This window comes from Oncorhynchus gorbuscha, linkage group LG01, assembly GCF_021184085.1.
Source record: "Oncorhynchus gorbuscha isolate QuinsamMale2020 ecotype Even-year linkage group LG01, OgorEven_v1.0, whole genome shotgun sequence".
Lineage (NCBI taxonomy): Eukaryota > Metazoa > Chordata > Actinopteri > Salmoniformes > Salmonidae > Oncorhynchus > Oncorhynchus gorbuscha.
In genome coordinates, this window is record NC_060173.1 from 44,123,024 (window position 1) to 44,141,866 (window position 18,843).

Genomic DNA, 18,843 nt, shown 5'->3' on the forward strand with positions numbered 1-18,843 from the left:
GGGCATGCATTTGATGCCACCAATCCTCTGACTGCCGCAGTGATGGACATGAGGAGGAATTTTAGACCGATGGTAACTGAACCTGTTCTATCTGCGGAAAATGGGAGTTTCTCGACGCGACGTTTTTTTACGTTTTACGCAATGGAGTGGACGCAGTTTAAAGACGGTCAGTGCAACCCGGAATCAATGGGACGTCCCTACCCTAAACCCGAACCATTTTACTTCTCAAGTTCAATGGGATAGGGACATCCCAAGCACCGACCATTTAATGACTTGTACAGTACCAAATCACAAGACTGATCTCGCAAGAAGTCTGATTGGCGTGATTAATTAGCCAATAGAGCTCAATCGGTCTGTTTGATTGACTGGTAGTTTAGTTGTGGCAAAAAATACTGTTGTCACTAGCACAGCCACACCAATTAAAACAAAAATGTGCTTTTTGGTCTTAATTTAAGGTCAGTCGTGTGGTTAAGGCTATGCTTAAGGCTAGATTTAAGAAGACCAATTGTAGAAGCAGGCGTGGTTTAGCCGTGATGAAGTCTCTGCGGCTGTGGTAACTAGTGACGACCAGAAGACCTGGTAACCTGCTTATCTGCCTGGTTATGGTGGTGGGGGAAGGGTCGTTGGAGTTGATGGTGCCGCCATCTTGAAAAGTGCCATCTGACAGTCTAGCTACATTTTCTCGCCTGTCAGAATCCATTGAAAACACTTTTTTTCCTTCTTAGGATTCGTGGCTTTTTTGTTGTTGTTGACACTTTAGGCTAATGGCCCAATAAGCTACATGTCGGGGACTCACCATTTACCGTTGTTTGTTGGTACGTACTTGCTAGCTGGTGCATGCAGTTCAGGAGAAAGGAACGGCTACTGAGCTAGCTAGCTAGCTAGCTAGAGCAACATTAACTACCCATTTCTCTTTAGCTACCGGTAACTTAGCTACACCGATGTATTTATAAGTACGAATCGTCTTGTTATATTGTACTCGATAGATAGCTGCGATACGTTTAGTCTTTTTGTGTGTGAAAAGCCACTGCACTGGGGTCCATTGAAATGCACTATGTTGCTTGCTAGATAACGTTAGTTAGCCGTATTTCAGACCAGTATTGTCGACACGGTTTGGCCTGTCTGCGTTGGTTAACTGGAAAATGCTAACTGACGTTATCCAGCATGCGCCCACTGTTTGGATATTGATGTTAACGTTATATGGTTAGATGTTGGCTTTGGTATTTTTTTTGCCAGTTTATCGTTAGATAGCCATCTAGAGGCGTCAAGTTGTTGACGGGGACTGGTTAACGTTAGTCAAGTATTTTTGTGTTCGCTAACGTTAGTTGACTACCTAGGAAGCGTTAGCATTTTGGGTAACGTTAATGTTAGTAGTTTGTGAACCACGTCAGCTGTAACTACGTTACTTCGATAACTATCTGGTAAACGAACGTTAAGTTAGTTGTCCGCAGCGAAGCTAGCTAGCTATTCAGCAGCTGTCTATTGTGTTGGTTAGCTAAACTCGGCAAAGAAATAAACGTCCTCTCACTGTCAACTGCGTTTATTTTCAGCAAACTTAACGTGTCAATATTTGTATAAACATAAGATTCAACAACTGAGACATAAACTGAACAAGTTCCACAGACATGTGAAGAACAGAAATGGAATAACGTGTCCCTGAACAAAGGGGGGTCAAAATCAAAAGTAAGTCAGTATGTGGTGTGGCCACCAGCTGCATTAACTACTGAAGTGCATCTCCTCCTCATGAACTGCACCATATTTACCCGTTCTCGCTGTGAGATGTTACCCCACTCTTCCACCAACGCACCTGCAAGTTCCCGGACATTTTGGGGGGAATGGCACTAGCCCTCACCCTCTGTTCCAACAGGTCCCAGACATGCTCAATGGGATTGAGATCCGGGCTCATCGTTGGCCATGGTAGAACACTGACATTCCTGTCTTGCAGGAAATCACACAAAGAACGAGCAGTATGGTTGGTGGCATTGTCATGTCAGGATAAGCCTGCAGGATGGGTACCACATGAGGGAGGAGGATGTCTTCCCTGTAATGCATAGCGTTGAGATTGCTTGCAATGACAACAAGCTCAGTCTGATGATGCTGTGACACAACGCCCCAGACCATGACGGACCCTCCACCTCCAAATCATTCCCACTCCAGAGTACATGCCTCAGTGTAACACAAGACAAAACCGCAACTCGTCAGAGAAGAGCACTTTTTGCCAATCCTGTTTGATCCAGCGACGGTGGGTTTGTGTCCATAGGCGACTTTGTTGCCGGTGATGTCTGGTGAGGACCTGCCTTACAACAGGCCTACAAGCCTTCAGTCCAGCCCCTCTCAGCCTATTGCGGACAGTCTGAGCACTGATGGAGGGTATGTGCGTTCCTGGTGTAACTCGGGCAGTTGTTGCCATCCTGTACCTGTCCCGCAGGTGTGATATTCGGATGTACCGATCCTGTGCAGGTGTTACACGTGATCTGCCACTTTGAGGATGATAGGATGATCAGCTGTCCGTCCTGTCTCCCTGTATAGTTCTGTCTTAGACATTTCTCAGTACAGACATAGCAATTTATTGCCCTGGCCACATCTGCAGTCCTCATGCCTAAGGCACGTTCACGCAGATGAGCAGGGACCTTGGGACGCTGTTCTTTTGATGTTTTTCCAGAGTCAGTAGAAAGGCCTCTTTAGTGTCCTAAGTTTTCATAACTGACCTTAATTGCCTACCGTCTCTAAGCTGTTCGTGTCTTAACGACCCTTCCACAGGTACATGTTCATTCATTTTTTTTATGGCTCATTGAATAAGCATGTGAAAAAGTGTTTAAACCCTTTACAATTAATACCTGTGGAGTTATTTGGATTTTTACAAATTATTTTTGAAAAACCGAGTCCTGAAAAAGGTGCTGTTTATTTTTTTGGTATAGTTTCAGGATTCTCCGGGTCAGGCTAAGTGTTGAATTTAGCTAGTTAGTTTGGTTTCTGACCCCTATAACCACAACTAACTTGGCTAGCTAGTTAGTCCCAGGCTGTCCTGATACATGACTGTTGGTTACTTAGCTTACGTTAGACTACATACTTTTGTACGTTAGCTAGCTATCTAGCTAATACAGTAAGAACAACACAACAGTAAATGTGGCTAAACGGCAATGTAACCCTTTGCTCCCAAGGCAGTGCATTACATTTGACAAACAATGGTGTACTAAAAGAAGGTAGGCCTATACAAAAATACATCAAGTTATGACGCATTCTGGTTTAGTTTACATGAAACAGAATGTTACCTTGGGCAACCCCTGGGTTTCAGTTTTACACTGTCATTGGAATAGTCATACGTGTATATTTGAGTAACCAACCATACATTACTGTGTTGTATGGTTGTGATTTAGTTGACAAATTGTTTTTGTCTTCACCCACTGGAGATTGGCTATTCAGCATTTGTCATATTTTTTGTCAATTGAGACAGATGGGGCTATTTCTTAAATCATGGAATTAAGTGTTCATAAGCTTTCTCAGTAGCTGGTAGAGCAAACACTTCAGCACCACGCCATAACCATATAAATAACCATATAACCAATGTAAGCAAGCAGCTGAAAGTGCTTATTTTTTGTTAGTGACACAGGACTTTGTTCAGGCCAATGTTGCGCTCTTGGGTGGTGATAAAAGTTTTTCCTGTTGTTATTTGGTCACCTGTGGTAGACAATTTAATGCCAGACAACAATTCAATGTTTTTCCATGACATTCATTTTGACATCTTCAATTTATTGTAGTATTTTATAGAGCAATGAATGAGTTGCACACTCATCAAAGAATGTGCCTGGACAGGGACCAATGTCAATGGTCCCTCAGCACAGCCCCGATGCTCAGTCTATTAATACACTTTCTTTTCTCAGCCATTCACTTGTCTGAGGTGCTGGTTTAGCATAAGCCAAGATGGCTTCACTGTAACCTTTAACCCTATTTCTCCCAGGCTTCCCCACAAGATGGGAATTCCTAGCAAATACTTAGACTTTTACCTGAGGGCCAGGTGTACACAGTGGGAAATTCTGTTTATCTTTTGAGGCATATGCCTAGTGTGTGCACTGAACATGTTTCACTGCTTTGTTCCTACGGTGAGTGAGTTGTTGACAGTGTTCTATATTGCCACTTAAGATGTGGCACAAGGTGATTTGACTAAGCACAGTGTTCTGAACTAGCAATGATCTTGCCAGTATTTGAGTGTGGAGCGGTTAGCCCAGTAGTGCTTGTCTTAATGCTTTGAAGTTTAGACTGATTTTGGGGAGATTTGTTGGGATGCTGACATGTCAACAAGGAAGTTAACTCTTTTCCTATGATGGAAAAGCTATGGTTTACCGGCTCTTTGCCAGAGATTTAAAGTTTGTCTCATGACCTAGACTAAGTATTTGTTTTCACCTGGTTAACACTTATTATTTAGAAGGTAATGTGACAAAAAAAAAAAACACTTATATTACTACTTGTTTCAGTAGCATGTGACCTTCACGTAAGAAATGTTACTGTTAGTAAGAAAATGTTGTTCCATTACAATTAGTAATATGCTAATTTATCTTTTGCTTGTTTCAGGTGTGCGTTGATCTGTTGAGGTGGTCGTTCTGCTGCATGTGTCAAAAAGCCTGTCTTGTCACTGCTGCCTGTGGAGCCTGTAATGGGCCAGAGCTCCCAAAGAGCACTATCATTATTTTATTTTTAACTTCTGGACTCTATCCCAGTCAGGTACATTTGTGAAGCTGTCTGTTTGACCACCACCTGCTTTCTATTTGACCACCTCATCTCAACCCACATTGTGTACTTTGTGTCACTGTGAGTGCTTTCCCATTGTCTTATGAATGTTTTCCTTCCTTGTAGAAGCATCATGTTTTGGAAGTTTGATTTACACACGACGTCCCACATCGACACCCTCCTGGAGAAGGAAGATGTGACTCTGACAGAGGTGATGGACGAGGAGGATGTCCTGCAGGAGTGCAAGGCCCAGAACCACAAGCTGGTGGACTTCCTGGTACGGCCTCAGTACATGGAGGACCTGGTAACTTACATCACGCAGGAGCCAAGTGATGATGTGGAGGAGACTATCAAGTACAAGTAAGTGGGATTCACACACACTAGGCCAGGATATACTTACGGATATATGCCAATTCTGAGAAAGATTTCTTGTTTTCTTTCAGTTTCCCTTGCATTTGTTTAATTCAAGGGAATTCCCCCTACAATCACAAGGGGGCAAACATGACTTGCTAGACATTCAATTATATAACACCTTTGATGCGCTCTTTTGTGTGGTAGTGGTACTGTATTAATTGATCATTAAATGTTGGACTTCTATGCTATTTTCAGGTACCCCAACATATCGTGTGAACTCCTTACCTCGGATGTTGGACAGATCAATGACAGACTGGGAGAAGATGAACGTTTACTAATGAAACTTTATGGCTTCTTGCAAAATGAATCTCCACTCAACCCTTTACTGGCCAGTTTCTTCAGCAAGGTCCTGAGCATCCTCATCGGTAGGAAACCGGAACAGGTGAGATCAATACAAAACGCTTGTATAAACCACACAGGTTTTAAAAAGTGTATGACCTGCAGGGTTTCATGAATGCTCTGGGAGAAAAGATTGTCCTTTGACACATCCTTAAACTTCAACTATCTTTTGCAGATTGTGGAGTTTCTGCGGAAGAGGGAAGACTTTGTGGACTTAATGATTAAACACATAGGGACCTCCGCCATCATGGACTTGCTGCTCAGAATGCTGACCTGCGTTGAACCACAGCAGCTCAGACAAGATGTCTTAAATGTCAGTGTTGTTATGTGGTTTACTTTGTTTTAGCATTTAGGTCTTTTTTTTTTTTTGTGTGTGTGTTCAATTACCGACCTCTATCTTCTCCTCCCACAGTGGCTGAACGAGGAGAAGGTGATCCAGAGGCTTGTTGATATGGTCCAGCCTTCTCAGGATGAGGATGTAAGTCACATTTAATCAGCAGTTTGTTTGGTGTTCTGTTGCTCTTTTACAGTGATTTAAAGTCTCTCTGTTCATCATCTAGAGGCACTCCAACGCATCCCAGTCTCTGTGTGAAATCATCCGCCTCAGCAGAGATCAGATGTTCCAAGTGCAGGGCTGCTCAGAGCCTGACCCATTACTGGCCACACTAGAAAAGTAAGTCTCTACAACCTGTTTGTTTGTTTTTTCAAGGAGGAATACTCTATTACTGTCATCATATTTTATTGTTGTGCCAAAGTCATTACTAACTTACACCTACTCATTCAAGGGTTTTCCTTTATTTTCTACTATTTTCTTCATTGTAGAATAATAGTGAAGACATCAAAACCATGAAATGCACACACTTTGCACACACTTGGCATTTTCTCAACCAGCTTCACGAGGTAGTCACCTGGAATGTATTTCAATTAACAGGTGTGCCTTAAATTAATCTGTGTAATTTCTTTCCTTAATGGGTTTGAGCCAATCGGTTGTGTTGTGACATGGTAGGGGTGGAATACAGAAGGATAGCCCTATTTGGTAAAAGACCAAGTCCATATTATGGCAAGAACAGCTAAAATAAGCAAAGAGAAACGACAATCCATCATTAATTTAAGACATGAAGGTCACTCAATCTGGAAAATGTACAAACTTTCAAAGTTTCTTCAAGAGCAGTCGCAAAAACCATCAAGCGCTATGATGAAACTGGCTCTCATGGAGACCGGCACAGGAAAGGAAGACCTGGAGTTACCTCTGCTGTAGAGGATAAGTTCATTAGAGTTAAATATCCCTCAGATTGCAGCCCAAAGAAATGCTTCAGTGTTCAAGTAAGAGACATCTCACCATCAAATGTTCAGAGGAGACTCCGAATCAGGTCTTCATGGTCGAATTGCTGTAAAGAAACCACTACTAAAGGACACCAATAAGAAGAAGAGACTTGATTGGGCCAAGAAACGTGATCAATGGACATATTAGACTGGTGTAAATCTGTGCTTTGGTCTGATGAGTCCAAATTTGAGCTTTTTGGTTGCAACCACCGTGTCTTTGTGAGACGCGGCGTAGGTGAACAGATCTCTGCATGTGTGGTCCCACCATGAAGCATGGAGGAGGTGGGTGCTTTGCTAGTGACACTGTCTGATTTATTTAGAATTCAAGGCACACTTAACCAGCATGGATAACACCGCATTCTGCAGCGATACACAATCCCATCTGGTTGCGCTTAGTGGGACTATCATTTGTTTTTCAACAGGACAATGACCCAACACGCCTCCAGGCTGTGTAAGGGCTATTTGACTAAGGAGAGTGGAGTGCTGGATCAGATGACCTGGCCTCCACAATCACCTGACCTCAACCAAATTGAGATGGTTTGTAATGAGTTGGACCACAGAGTGAAGGAAAAGCAGCCAACGAGTGCTCAGCATATGTGAGAACTCAAGACTGTTGGAAAAGCATTCCAGGTGACGCAGGTTGAGAGAATGCCAAGAGTGCAAAGCTGTCAAAGCAAAGGGTGGCTACTTTAAAAATATATTTGGTTTTAACACTTTTTGCTTACTACAAGATTCCGTATGTTCATAGTGTTGATGTCTTCATTATTATTCTACAATGTAGAAAATAGTCCAAATAAAGATAAACCCTTGAATGAGTAGGTGTGTCCAAACTTCTGATTGGTACTGTACATGCCCCTTCCTTTCTCTCAGACAAGAGACTGTGGAGCAGTTGCTGTCCAACATATTTGACAAAGAGAAAAATGACTCTGCAATAGTCAGTGTAATTCAGATTCTCCTGACACTCTTTGAGACACGAAGACCAGCGTAAGTTAACGATATCCCATTTTAAAGTTTTATTTGTTTTGGGAGACTTTTTCTGATGTACGGTTCTGTCGTTTGCAGGTTCGAAGGCCATTTGGAAATCTGTCCTCCTGGTATGAGCCACCCGTCCTTCTCAGTCAATCAGAGCATTCTGGAGGCTGTCAGACCTAGGCTCAAAGACTTCCATCAACTGCTGCTGGAACCCCCAAAGGTAATACAGTACTTTACATATACTATATATACAAAAGTATGCGGACATCCCTTCGAGTTAGTGGATTTGGCTGTTGCAGCCACACCTGTTGCTAAAATGTGTGTAAAATCGAGCACCCCGCCATGGAATCTCCACAGACAAACATTGGCAGCAGAATGGCCTTACTGAAGAGTTCTGACTTTCAACGTGGCACTGTCATAGGATGCCACCTTTCCAACAAGTCATTTTTATGCCCTGCTATAGCTGCCCCGATTAACTATATGTGGAAACGTCTAGGAGCAGCAACGGCTTAGCCGCGAAGTGGTAGGTCACACAAGCTCACAGGACGGGATCGCCAAGTGCCGAAGCTCGTAGCGTGTAAAAATCGTCTGTCCTCGTTTGCAACACTCACTACCGAGTCAATGTCAGCACAATAACTGTTCGACGGGAGCTTCAAGAAATGGGTTTCCATGGCCGAGCATCCGCACACAAGCCTAATATCACCATGCGCACTGCTAAGCGTCGGCTGGAGTGGTGTGAAGCTCACCGCCATTGGACTCTGGAGTGACGAATCACACTTCACCATCTGGCAGTCTGACGGACGAATCTGGGTTTGGTGGATTCCAGGAGAATGCTACCTGCCCGACTGCACAGTGCCAACTATAAAGTTTGGTGGAGGAAGAATAATGGTCTGGGGCTGTTTTTCATGGTTCGGGCTAGTCCCCCTAGTTCCAGTTTACAACGACATTCTAGACGATTCTGTGCTTCCAACTTTGTGACAACCTTTTGGGGAAGGCCCTTTCCTGTTTCAGCACGACAAAACCCCAGTGCACAAAGCAAGGTTAATGCAGACATTGTTTGTCAATTGGTGTGGAAGGACTTGACAGGTCTGGACAGAGCCCTGACCTCAACCTCATCGAACGCCTTTGGAATGAATTGGAACGCCGATTGCGAGCCAGGCCTAATTGCCCAGGATAAGAGCGTCTGCTAAATGACTTAAATGTAAATGTAAATAAGTGCCCGACTTCACAAATTCTCTTGTGGCTGAGGGGAATCCCTGCAGCAATGTTCCAACATCTAGTGGAAAGCCTTCCCAGAAGAGTTGAGGATGTTGTAGCAGCAAAGGGGGGGACCAACTCCATATTTCTCATGATTTTGGAATGAGAAGTTCATCGAGCAGATGTCTACATACCTTTGGTCATGTAGTGTACCTATCGTCTTACACACACACTAAACATTGCAGATATTTCAGTGAGCTAAGTATAGGTTTTTCTCTTTGTTATTAACTTGAAATAAATATGACAACCACAATATTTTAAATAAACTATTACTACATTTCTCTGTTTTTGTTGTGATCCTGGTATCTTAATCTTGGTTTAACTTTGAGTCATATTTATCTTCAGAGTGGGTGGTCTTTCCTCTAAATTGACTTTACAAGTTCACTCCAATGGCGGTTGTGTTTGAGTTACCAACTGAATGAGAGCCTGATTGTTCCTTTCATCCCCATATTTGCAGAAGAATATCATGAAAACCACATGGGGAGTGCTAGACCCCCCAGTGGGCAACACCCGGCTGAATGTGGTCCGTCTAGTGGCCAGCCTCCTGCAGACCAACACTCATATCATCAACATGGAGCTGATTAACCTCAACACTCTAGGTGTCATACTTGTAAGTTGCCTGTCTTTTATATTTTACACATGGTTTTTAGTACTAGTTGTTCCTGTCTTAATTAGCATCTGGATTTAGACTGCTGTGCACAGGGATTTCTGTCTTTCATGACACTAGTTCCTTTACTACCCCCTTCTCATAACTAAGGTCAACAGGGATGATGCTCACTTCAACAACTTGGTTTGGAACATTTTCTTATTAAATAAATGTATGCTTTAAAAAAAAACAATCTGTTTATTCTCAGGACATGTACTTCAAATATATATGGAATAACTTCCTGCATTTACAAGTTGAAATATGCACTGCAATGATCCTAGCGATGCCCCCAGCCCAAAGTGAAAACCTCAAAATCAACAGTGATCAGGAGCCTGTCAGAGAAAGCCACCTCATCAATCATGTGAGACTTCATCACCCTTTTTTTACATCTAGAATGGTACTCATGTCAGACAAGTCAATCAACTCTTTTTGTGCGTTTTAGCTGTTTCAGAAGTGCCAGTTTATACAGAGAATTCTTGATGCATGGAGCTCCAATGAGAAAGTGCAGTAAGTACTGTTATTATTAATGATATATGTGTCTAGTTGTTACTAGACCATTGCAGATTTGTTTTTTTTAAATCTCTTGTGAGCTCTTTGGTTTTTCCCCTTGCGACGGCGCACAAAAAAGTCACCACAATGTGCCGGTAGGCTTCAGTAAGTGTTTCCTGTTGCAGGGCTGAGGGTGGACGTAGACAGGGCTACATGGGCCACTTGACCAGAATAGCCAACTCAATAGTGCACAACAGCGACAAGGGCCCCAATGGTGCACAGATACAGCAGCTCATCTCAGGTGAGTGGGCTTTGACACCCATAAGGAATGAGGTTGTTGGAGCGAAAACAATCCTTTCTATATCCTGAAATGAGGTGGAATAGACTCATCTTGTTATTTCTCTGTTATTTCAGAGCTCACAGAAGAAGACAGAGAGAGATGGGAGACCTTTATTTCTGGTCAGCTAGCTGACACAAACAAGAGAAACACTGTAGACCTAGTAAGTCTGATACAGACACCTCAGTTACTTAATGTCATAATGTTTTCAGAGTACACTGTTACACAGTATTTACACTGACGTACTGGAAGGTGAAGTGCCAGTAATGCCGAAGCTGTTTGAAGGATGTCTCGTGGTTGTCCTCTTAGTAATAAGGTTGGTTGCACTGTGCACTAGGTGAACACACACCATATTCACTCATCCAGTGATGACGAGGTAGACTTCAAGGACAGCGGATTCCACCAGGATTCCTCTTTACAACAAGTAAGTCTGTAACTGGATGAGACTATATAAATGCTCCTATATAAAAGTCTCCATATTGATACTTAAAAATAAAAAAAATTGTTAACATTATTATACTTGTCTAGTAATAGTAGTACTGATTTTGTGAATATTAAATGTGTCTTCCAATTGTAAGTATGCTTGTGCTCTTAATCTTTAAACGATGAACCTATAGCTACAGTATTAGTCAATTGTTTTGAATTGAAGTACTTGAAGTTTTTTGTAGTGCCAAGACTATATCATTATCGTTGGTCCTGGGTTTGCCAGGCCTTTTCTGATTATCAGATGCAACAAATGACGTCCAATTTTATTGAGCAGTTTGGCTTCAATGACGAAGAGTTTGCCGATCAGGATGATGTTGTGGAGTGAGTACTGATCCTGCATGTTTTCTTCATAACCTGCTATTCTACTGGTTTGGGGATTTCAATAAGGGTGTGGGGTGACTAGACTGGTGTTCTGTTAATACATTCTTTGCTTCCTTAACAAAGGACTGGGAATCAGTTTCTTTCTCTGTACAAAGGTTTAGGTTACATACATGTTTGCAATTAACATTTACATATGAAAATAAAATGCCACTGTTTGGATAATGATATCTCTAGTCTGGGGAAAGTAAGTGGTAGGTTAATTGGATGCCAGTCTGAATTCAGCAACCCATGAATGTCAAATATTATTATTACATTTAAGTTGCTCATATTATAAACCATTTTAAAGTAGATTGCCTGTGTCACTGTCAATCAAGACTGATGCTTTGCTTGGACCAGAGTCCAGATTGTAATTGGTAATTGCAAAACAGTTTATTTTTATTTTTTATTGATCAAAATGGGGCTTGTGGTTGGTATGGGTGTGGTGGCCTTTGACCAAACATTTTAGAGGCCCTCCTGTTGGCCACATTGACAATGTAGTTGTTTTAAAGCTCACTTCCTGCAATTCTACACATTTTGCTATCCCTTTTCCCTTTTTTTCCGCCAACCTTATCCTGCCAACTTTTACCCCCTCTTCTTTATCTGAAAGGTATTGCCTGTATCAAAGCCCAAATTATTTTCTGCCAAACGATCTACTAATCATTTCAGTAAAGTTCTGCCTACGGCATAGTATGAAACGTAGCTGTAATGCTGAGGCGGTTTTTGGCACGCACTACACTCTTAAACTCTTGATGGTTGCTAGACAGCCAGTTATACATTTTGCAAGACATGTCACTTCACCCATCTCTTCTCATAGCCCACCACATGCACTGTTTTCTTAAACATAACCGGATGGATACATAAAGAATTACTGTGGGAATAAATATCACTGAATGATGAAACTATTGGATTAAAGTACATGCAATTGAAGGCATGTATCAAGTTGTTGCTTACTGAAACGTCCCAAAGTCATCCAATTCTTGTAATAAATTTGAAGCAAAAGCCTACTCGATTCTAATTTCAGCACTGTTTTGATTGGGACGGCATAATCGCTCTGCTTTGAGACAAGTGTGGGGACTCATCTTGGTAAATCAATCAACTTTTAAAATCTGTTTTGAATATTGTTTAGGATACAATTACTTGCCTAGTTAAATAAAAAATATATATTTTAAATACCATATCTGTGTGAAAGCAGCAGAATATTCTAAAATCACCAATCATCATTTTGGGAATTTTTGATTCTCCCTGACTGTCTAGCTTTTACTTAGGGGGTTGATCGTTTTCAAAGATCTTATTTAAAAGTATATAGGTCCGTTATCTTTCCTACTTACTTTATCTGGTTTTAGTATTTTGTTTACACTGAAACGTCTTTCTATGTATTTTTTTTTTTTTACTGTTTGGACAAGATTTTTCTATGCAGTGTAAAAACCCTGCATAATTCAGTTAGTTTGGAATAAGTAGCGCACTTCAACCCTGTTCTGTGCCTCTGGCTCTTCTTGTTATGTGGGTGATCTGCTGGTGGCTGGGCCCCTGAGTAGAATGACCAGGTGGGAATGGCTGGCTGGAGTTTCTGCATAAAGCTGCTTTCATGTCAATAACATTCTTCTTCCTGTTAATGGGCCTCTGTAGGTAGGCGTCCTGAAGCCATTGTGTTTAGTCATTGTTTGTAGTCATTGTCTAATTAATATAACTAAACTAAACTCTTTTCTTTAACATTTCAGTATTCCCTTTGATAGAATATCAGACATCAATTTTTCCTTGAATACAAATGAAAGTGTAAGTATTTTAATATAATTTAATGCATTTCAAAGGTAGTGAAAGGATGTTAAAATGAATGCCATGTTGTCTTCCATTTGTACTGGAGATCTGTTCAATTCTAGTGGAAATTAGTAAGATAATTTTCCTCAAACTGCTACTTTATTATCTCCCTAAGTTTTAAAGTTTACCATTTTTATAATGCTGTTAGTCTTTACCCTGGAATTTTTTTTCAGCCTCAGCGACAGAACGTCTGTTTTGAAGCTAATTTCCTGCAAGCCTACACATTTTGCTATGGCTTATTTCTTGTTCTTATGCTGTCTAAGTGATTCAAACACATGACATTTTTGGAATTTCAGATTCTCCCAGACTAGTTTTTACTTTGGTAATTGTTAGTTCTCAAGGATAATCCGATTTTTTAAAAAGTTGCTCCATTATCTTTTCAACAATCTTTCTGGTTTTAGTCGTTTTTAAGTTTACAGTGAAAACGTTTTACCATCCTGAAAAGGATTGGTACATATTAACTAATGCTGCACTCTAGACGTCTGAAGTTCTGTTACCTATGAAAATGATGCACATACATATTTTCTTCCCTTTTCCATTTACAGTAATGAGGAAGTGGAGGCATCACAGCGTATCTTTTTGTGTATCATGTGCTTTACCCTGGTACTGGTGTTGTCTTCCAGGCGAATATAGCTCTGTTTGAGGCCTGCTGTAAGGAGAAGATCCAGCAGTTTGAAGATGCAGGCTCTGATGAGGAGGACATCTGGGACGAGAAAGATGTTACTTTCGCACCAGACGCTCAGAGACGTCCTCGGTACGGCAGCGCCTCTTGGCGGATATGTAAATTACATGTTTTAAATGACTAACATATCTTCTGAGGCTGGTTCAAAGCACCAGTTTGGGTGATTTTGATACATTTTCTTGACTTTTGTCCATTCTGTGCCTCCCATTAGGAGCTCTGGCAGCACAGATAGTGAGGAGAGCACAGACTCTGAGGAGGAGGATGTTAAACGTGATCCCTTTGACCCCAACAACGCCAGCTCTGATGACAGAATGGAGGTGGACACTGGTGAGTGATTGTTCCGGGTTTGCGCACTGGGGTTGGGTTAGTGGTTCGTTGGGTAGGTCGGTCTGGTATGATCTTTTCGAGATGATGCATTGCTTTTTTGTGACGGCTGCCCTGTTGTTTCAGGGCCTCTGTGGACAGCTAACTTTGACGACATACCCATGGACACCGGGAGTTCTACGGCGATGGGTGAATCTGCCCCAGCCTCTGCTGCCCCAGCCTCCCCCTCCACCCCTGCGGTTATACCAGAGTCTGCTGGCTGGAGCTCCCCCAATGCCTCCCCTGGCAAAGCCATGGGCTGGGCAGACTTTTCTAGCAACTTCTCACCAGTTAGGTAAGGTTTCATATCATCACACCACCCTCATTCCCAAGGCCTTAGGTGACACTATTGCCACACATTTCCATATTGCGTTATCCTTCCATGTAGTATGAATAAGGATGTGGGTGACAGGTGTTCTGTTCATTCCCCTGGCTTCCCATGTCTAATATTCGAGATTGGCTATTTTAAGAGGACAAATTCAAGACCTTTTCTTCCAGACCCAAAGATCCTTTGAGGAGCAATTCCCCAGTAGCAATGGAGACCTGTATAGAGACAGGAGACCCCTTGGGTGTCAACGCACCAATGCAGCATGAAGGTGAGGTTTTCCACTGAGCTTTTCAGGAATAAGTGTGTTACGGCCAACTCTGTGGTCACTGTTATGATGCTGTCCCTGTGTGACGTCGCAGATTCTGACCAGTGGCCAGGGGATGAGGCAGCCCAGCCAGCCAGCTCCCCTGGAGGGAAAGCCGGATGCTCGGATGCAGAGGAGTCCGTCACCACTGAGACGGTCACCAATGGATCCATGAAGGAAACAGTTAGCCTTACTGTAGATGCCAAAACTGAAACTGCCATTTTCAAGAGGTAAGGCTTTTGATGACTCACCATACCCTGTTCCTCTGGTCACCAATCCTTCCTTTACAACAGCCATTCACCTCAGAGCATGTGGAATTGACCTCTGTGTCTTGCCACGTTTTCCCCCTCCTGCACTGAGTGACTTAAATCCATGCAAGGCAGGGACACTCCAGTAGACTTGTATAAATATCTATATACCATTTATGTATCACCAAACCTACATTGCTGTCTGTGTTTGAGAAACTGTCCTTCACTTTAACTGCAACACTTACAACATGAGCTTCCTCTTTCTCTCTGGCGTGCGTGTGGCTTCAGAGTGTTGAAATCTTATCGGTATGTACAGCCAGTCGGGGGTGGCAGACATCTGCCGTTTCTTGTTTTCATGTCAGCCACTGAGTTTTTTTAAATGAATTATTTTGCCATCTCCATTTGCATGTATATCTCAGATGTATTGATTTGGTCGTCGCTCGTCGTGAATTGGCCATCAGCCCTCGGGATTAGCCACTCCCAGGCTTTGAGTTGGCCTTGTTCTCCTTTCTGTCGATGTCCAGGTGTGGATTGGTGGAGGCAGTCTTCAAAATTTATCCACCACCTCCTTGTGCTGGTGTCTCATTGGCTTTGGTTTGTAGCTCATGGCATTGTGAGGTGGCTGGAATAAACTGGAGAGAGATGAATCTTGTCACGCAAAACTCAGCTCTACTAGCAGTAGTCCTGTTGTCACGCAAAACTCAGCTCTACTAGCAGTAGTCCTGTTGTCACGCAAAACTCAGCTCTACTAGCAGTAGTCCTGTTGTCACGCAAAACTCAGCTCTACTAGCAGTAGTCCTGTTGTCACGCAAAACTCAGCTCTACTAGCAGTAGTCCTGTTGTCATGCAAGATTCAGCTCTACTAGCAGTGAGCTTTGTTTTTAAGCTTGAATCTCAAGTCCAACAGACTTTCAAAATGCCATCTAGGTAGTTGTAAATGTAAAAAACTTTGCCAGGTCATTTTAAATAAGAATGTGTTCTAAATTGACTTGCCTTCTTAAAGGTTAAATAAATCGCACATAACCGCTGCCTCAAACAGAAAATGAATAAGACCTGTAAAAATACCCAAATATCCTGGAGTGCGTTAGTTTTGCCTAGTAATTATGACGACATAGTCGTGGTGGTTTTAATGACAAATCAAGACCGATGGCTGAAAACTTTGAATCATTTCGGTGAGTTTCAAAACTGTCATCTCCTCGTGTTCTGCTCTTCGAAACAAGCTCACTCTTAAAAAGAGGAAACTGCTGTAAGTGGATGGTCAGAAAATCTAAATGGACTCTTGCTGCTTCTGTCCATTTGCTGTCCATTTTGTTCCTTGCATCCATTTTAAACCGCCATACGCATTTCGACACACTCGTTTGCCCAATGCTTTGATGTTGTCTGTCTCCCATTCTGCATGCGCTAGTCTTCTCCGTTCTGTGTCTAAACAGTGGTGGGTTTCTGTCTATTGTCATTCTGAATGTTTGAAATGGCAAGAGCTCTGTAAATGTCCCCTTTTTCTCTGCAGTGAGGATGTGAAGTTGTCTACGTCAGAGGACGCATCTGCAAAGTACGTGGTGAGGGAGAGTGGAACACCAGAGAAGAGGGTCCCTGCATCTGTCCAGCCTGTCAGCAACTGTTCCAAACCAGGGTCTGGCTCCATGTTGTCAACTTATGCCTTCACTGGAACTGTCTCGTACTAGTGAGCTATTTACAGACATGCTGTTGTACCGGTTCTCTCATGATGACCTATCTTTATTTCTTCCCTTCCACAGTGCACACCATTCAGATGAGAAATCAAAAGTCCCCAGTGACGCTGTTAATGGTCCCCTAGAAGGAACAGCAATGGACGAAGCCAAGTAAGTGTCAGCTAGAATGAGGTTGTGCTGTGGGGTTCCAGTCTGGCATGTCTTATCACTTGTGAAGTGTGTGTCATCCAGTATGTTACACTGTGTCCTCTGTCTGCCCGCCTACAGAACAGAGCAGAGCGTGGCCTCACCGGTGGCAGCTGTTAACGGCCCAGGGTGATGTGTGGTTCCTGCCAGCCTGTTCCTGCCAGCCTGTTCCTGCCACGCACAGCTCTCTCCCTGGGCCACCAGTAGAGGGCAGTGCAAGTCCAGAGTCAGAGCTGCTGCTGCACTAACTTCACCAGATCAGGACCAGCAATATTAATATTAGGCTATTACAGACAGTTGTACAGGAAGTTGGAACTGAATGAAGAGATACTCTAATGGATACAGTTATTATTTTTTTGCATTCGTTTATATACTATTGTTATGAGGTGATCCGTCTGATATTTTGCCACTCCAAGTTAAATAGTAATGTTGCTATAGTTAAAATGATTGTATGAATAAAATATTTTATAAAAAGAAAATGTATACAGAAACAGACGATAACTGAAATATACCAATTGGAAAACTTGGTGTGATTTTGATAGGGTTTTCCTTCTGCACAAAATCAGAATTTTATTTCCAGCTACCATGCAATGTTAATCGGCAACCCATGTTGGTATGTTTATCAGTATGCTTGTTGGTAGGAATCAAAATAATTTTAAATATTCAAAGGTTTATTTTGCCACCGCTATTATTTGTAAATGTTTCTTGTATACTTTCAACATGAGCAAGATTTGAAAACCTTTGGTATAGTTTTTAACTTAATTTATTAAGGTAGATAATGTTCTGTTAGTGCCATACACATGTTTTCTCCCCCTTGACAACATTAAACTGTACAAACCCAAGGTGAAAACCTGTAGAAAATGGTTTCCAGTTGCACGTATCTAGTGAGTGTTAACTGTCTGAAGTTTTGTGGTAAATGGGTTCCATTTTACAACTGTTACAGTACCACTCAAGTCAAACATTCTACCTGCAAAATGATGCGTGTGTAATGAATATTCTTGTTATTGCTTCAATCATGCATCAACCATTGATTATTTTTATACAGTACATTTGGACAGTATTTGGACCATTTTACGTTTTCCACGTTTTAAGTTACAGCCTTAGTCCAAATGGATTGTAAATCCCCCCCCCCCCCCAAGGTTTTTAGAAATGTTAGAACATTTCTTAAATACAAACCTGAAATATCAAATTTACAAGTATTCAGACCCTTTACTCAGTACTTGGAAGCACCTTTGGCAGTGATTACAGCCTTCAGTCTTCATGGGTATGACACTACAAGCTGGGCACACCTGTATTTGGGGAGTTTCTCCCATTCTCTGCAGATCCTCTCGAGCTTTGTCAGGTTGGATGGGGAGAGCCACTGCACATTTTCAGGTCTCCAGAGACGTTCGATCCGAAGCTACTCCTATGGTTTCTTAGCTGTGTGCTCAGGGTCATGGTCCTGTTGGAAGGTGAACCTTTGCCCCAGTCTGAGTTCCTGAGTGCTCTGGAGCAGGTTTTCATCAAAGATCTCTACAGTTGTGGCCAAAAGTTTTGAATGACACAAATATTAATTTTCACAAAGCTTGCTGCTTCAATGTCTTTAGATATTTTTTGTCAGATGTTACTATGGAATACTGAAGTATAATTACAAGCATTTCATAAGTGTCAAAGGCTTTTATTAACTAGTACATGAAGTTGATGCAAAGAGTCAATATTTGCAGTGTTGACCCTTTTTCAAGACATCTGCAATCTGCCCTGGCATGCTGTCAATTAACTTCTGGGCCACATCCTGACTGATTGCAGCCCATTCTTGCATTATCAATGCTTGGAGTATGTCAGGATTTGTGGGGTTTTGTTTGTCCACCCGCCTCTTGAGGATTGACCGCAAGTTCTGAATGG

The 18,843-nt window shown here is 42.2% G+C and overlaps 1 protein-coding gene across 6 annotated transcripts; it reads left to right on the plus strand.

The window, feature by feature from the left end:
• The first annotated feature begins 585 nt into the window (after window positions 1-585).
• ppp6r3 (protein phosphatase 6, regulatory subunit 3) lies at window positions 586-17,804 on the plus strand. Of its 6 annotated transcripts, none has more exons than XM_046353865.1 (26): window positions 586-815; window positions 4,570-4,719; window positions 4,852-5,085; window positions 5,335-5,521; window positions 5,654-5,791; window positions 5,891-5,956; window positions 6,039-6,151; window positions 7,672-7,785; window positions 7,864-7,993; window positions 9,488-9,640; window positions 9,885-10,037; window positions 10,119-10,183; window positions 10,351-10,466; window positions 10,580-10,665; window positions 10,840-10,926; window positions 11,212-11,309; window positions 13,067-13,121; window positions 13,787-13,917; window positions 14,057-14,172; window positions 14,296-14,503; window positions 14,707-14,804; window positions 14,896-15,070; window positions 15,377-15,394; window positions 16,596-16,718; window positions 16,843-16,926; window positions 17,044-17,804. In XM_046353865.1, exons 3-26 carry the CDS (start codon window positions 4,859-4,861, stop codon window positions 17,093-17,095), a joined length of 2,793 nt encoding a protein of 930 aa, XP_046209821.1. In that variant the 5' UTR covers window positions 586-815; window positions 4,570-4,719; window positions 4,852-4,858; the 3' UTR covers window positions 17,096-17,804. The 6 variants fall into 6 exon arrangements, with proteins under 6 accessions (XP_046209821.1, XP_046209830.1, XP_046209836.1 ...); XM_046353874.1 differs by having other exon boundaries at window positions 11,230-11,309; XM_046353880.1 differs by having other exon boundaries at window positions 11,263-11,309.
• The last annotated feature ends 1,039 nt before the right edge of the window (window positions 17,805-18,843 follow it).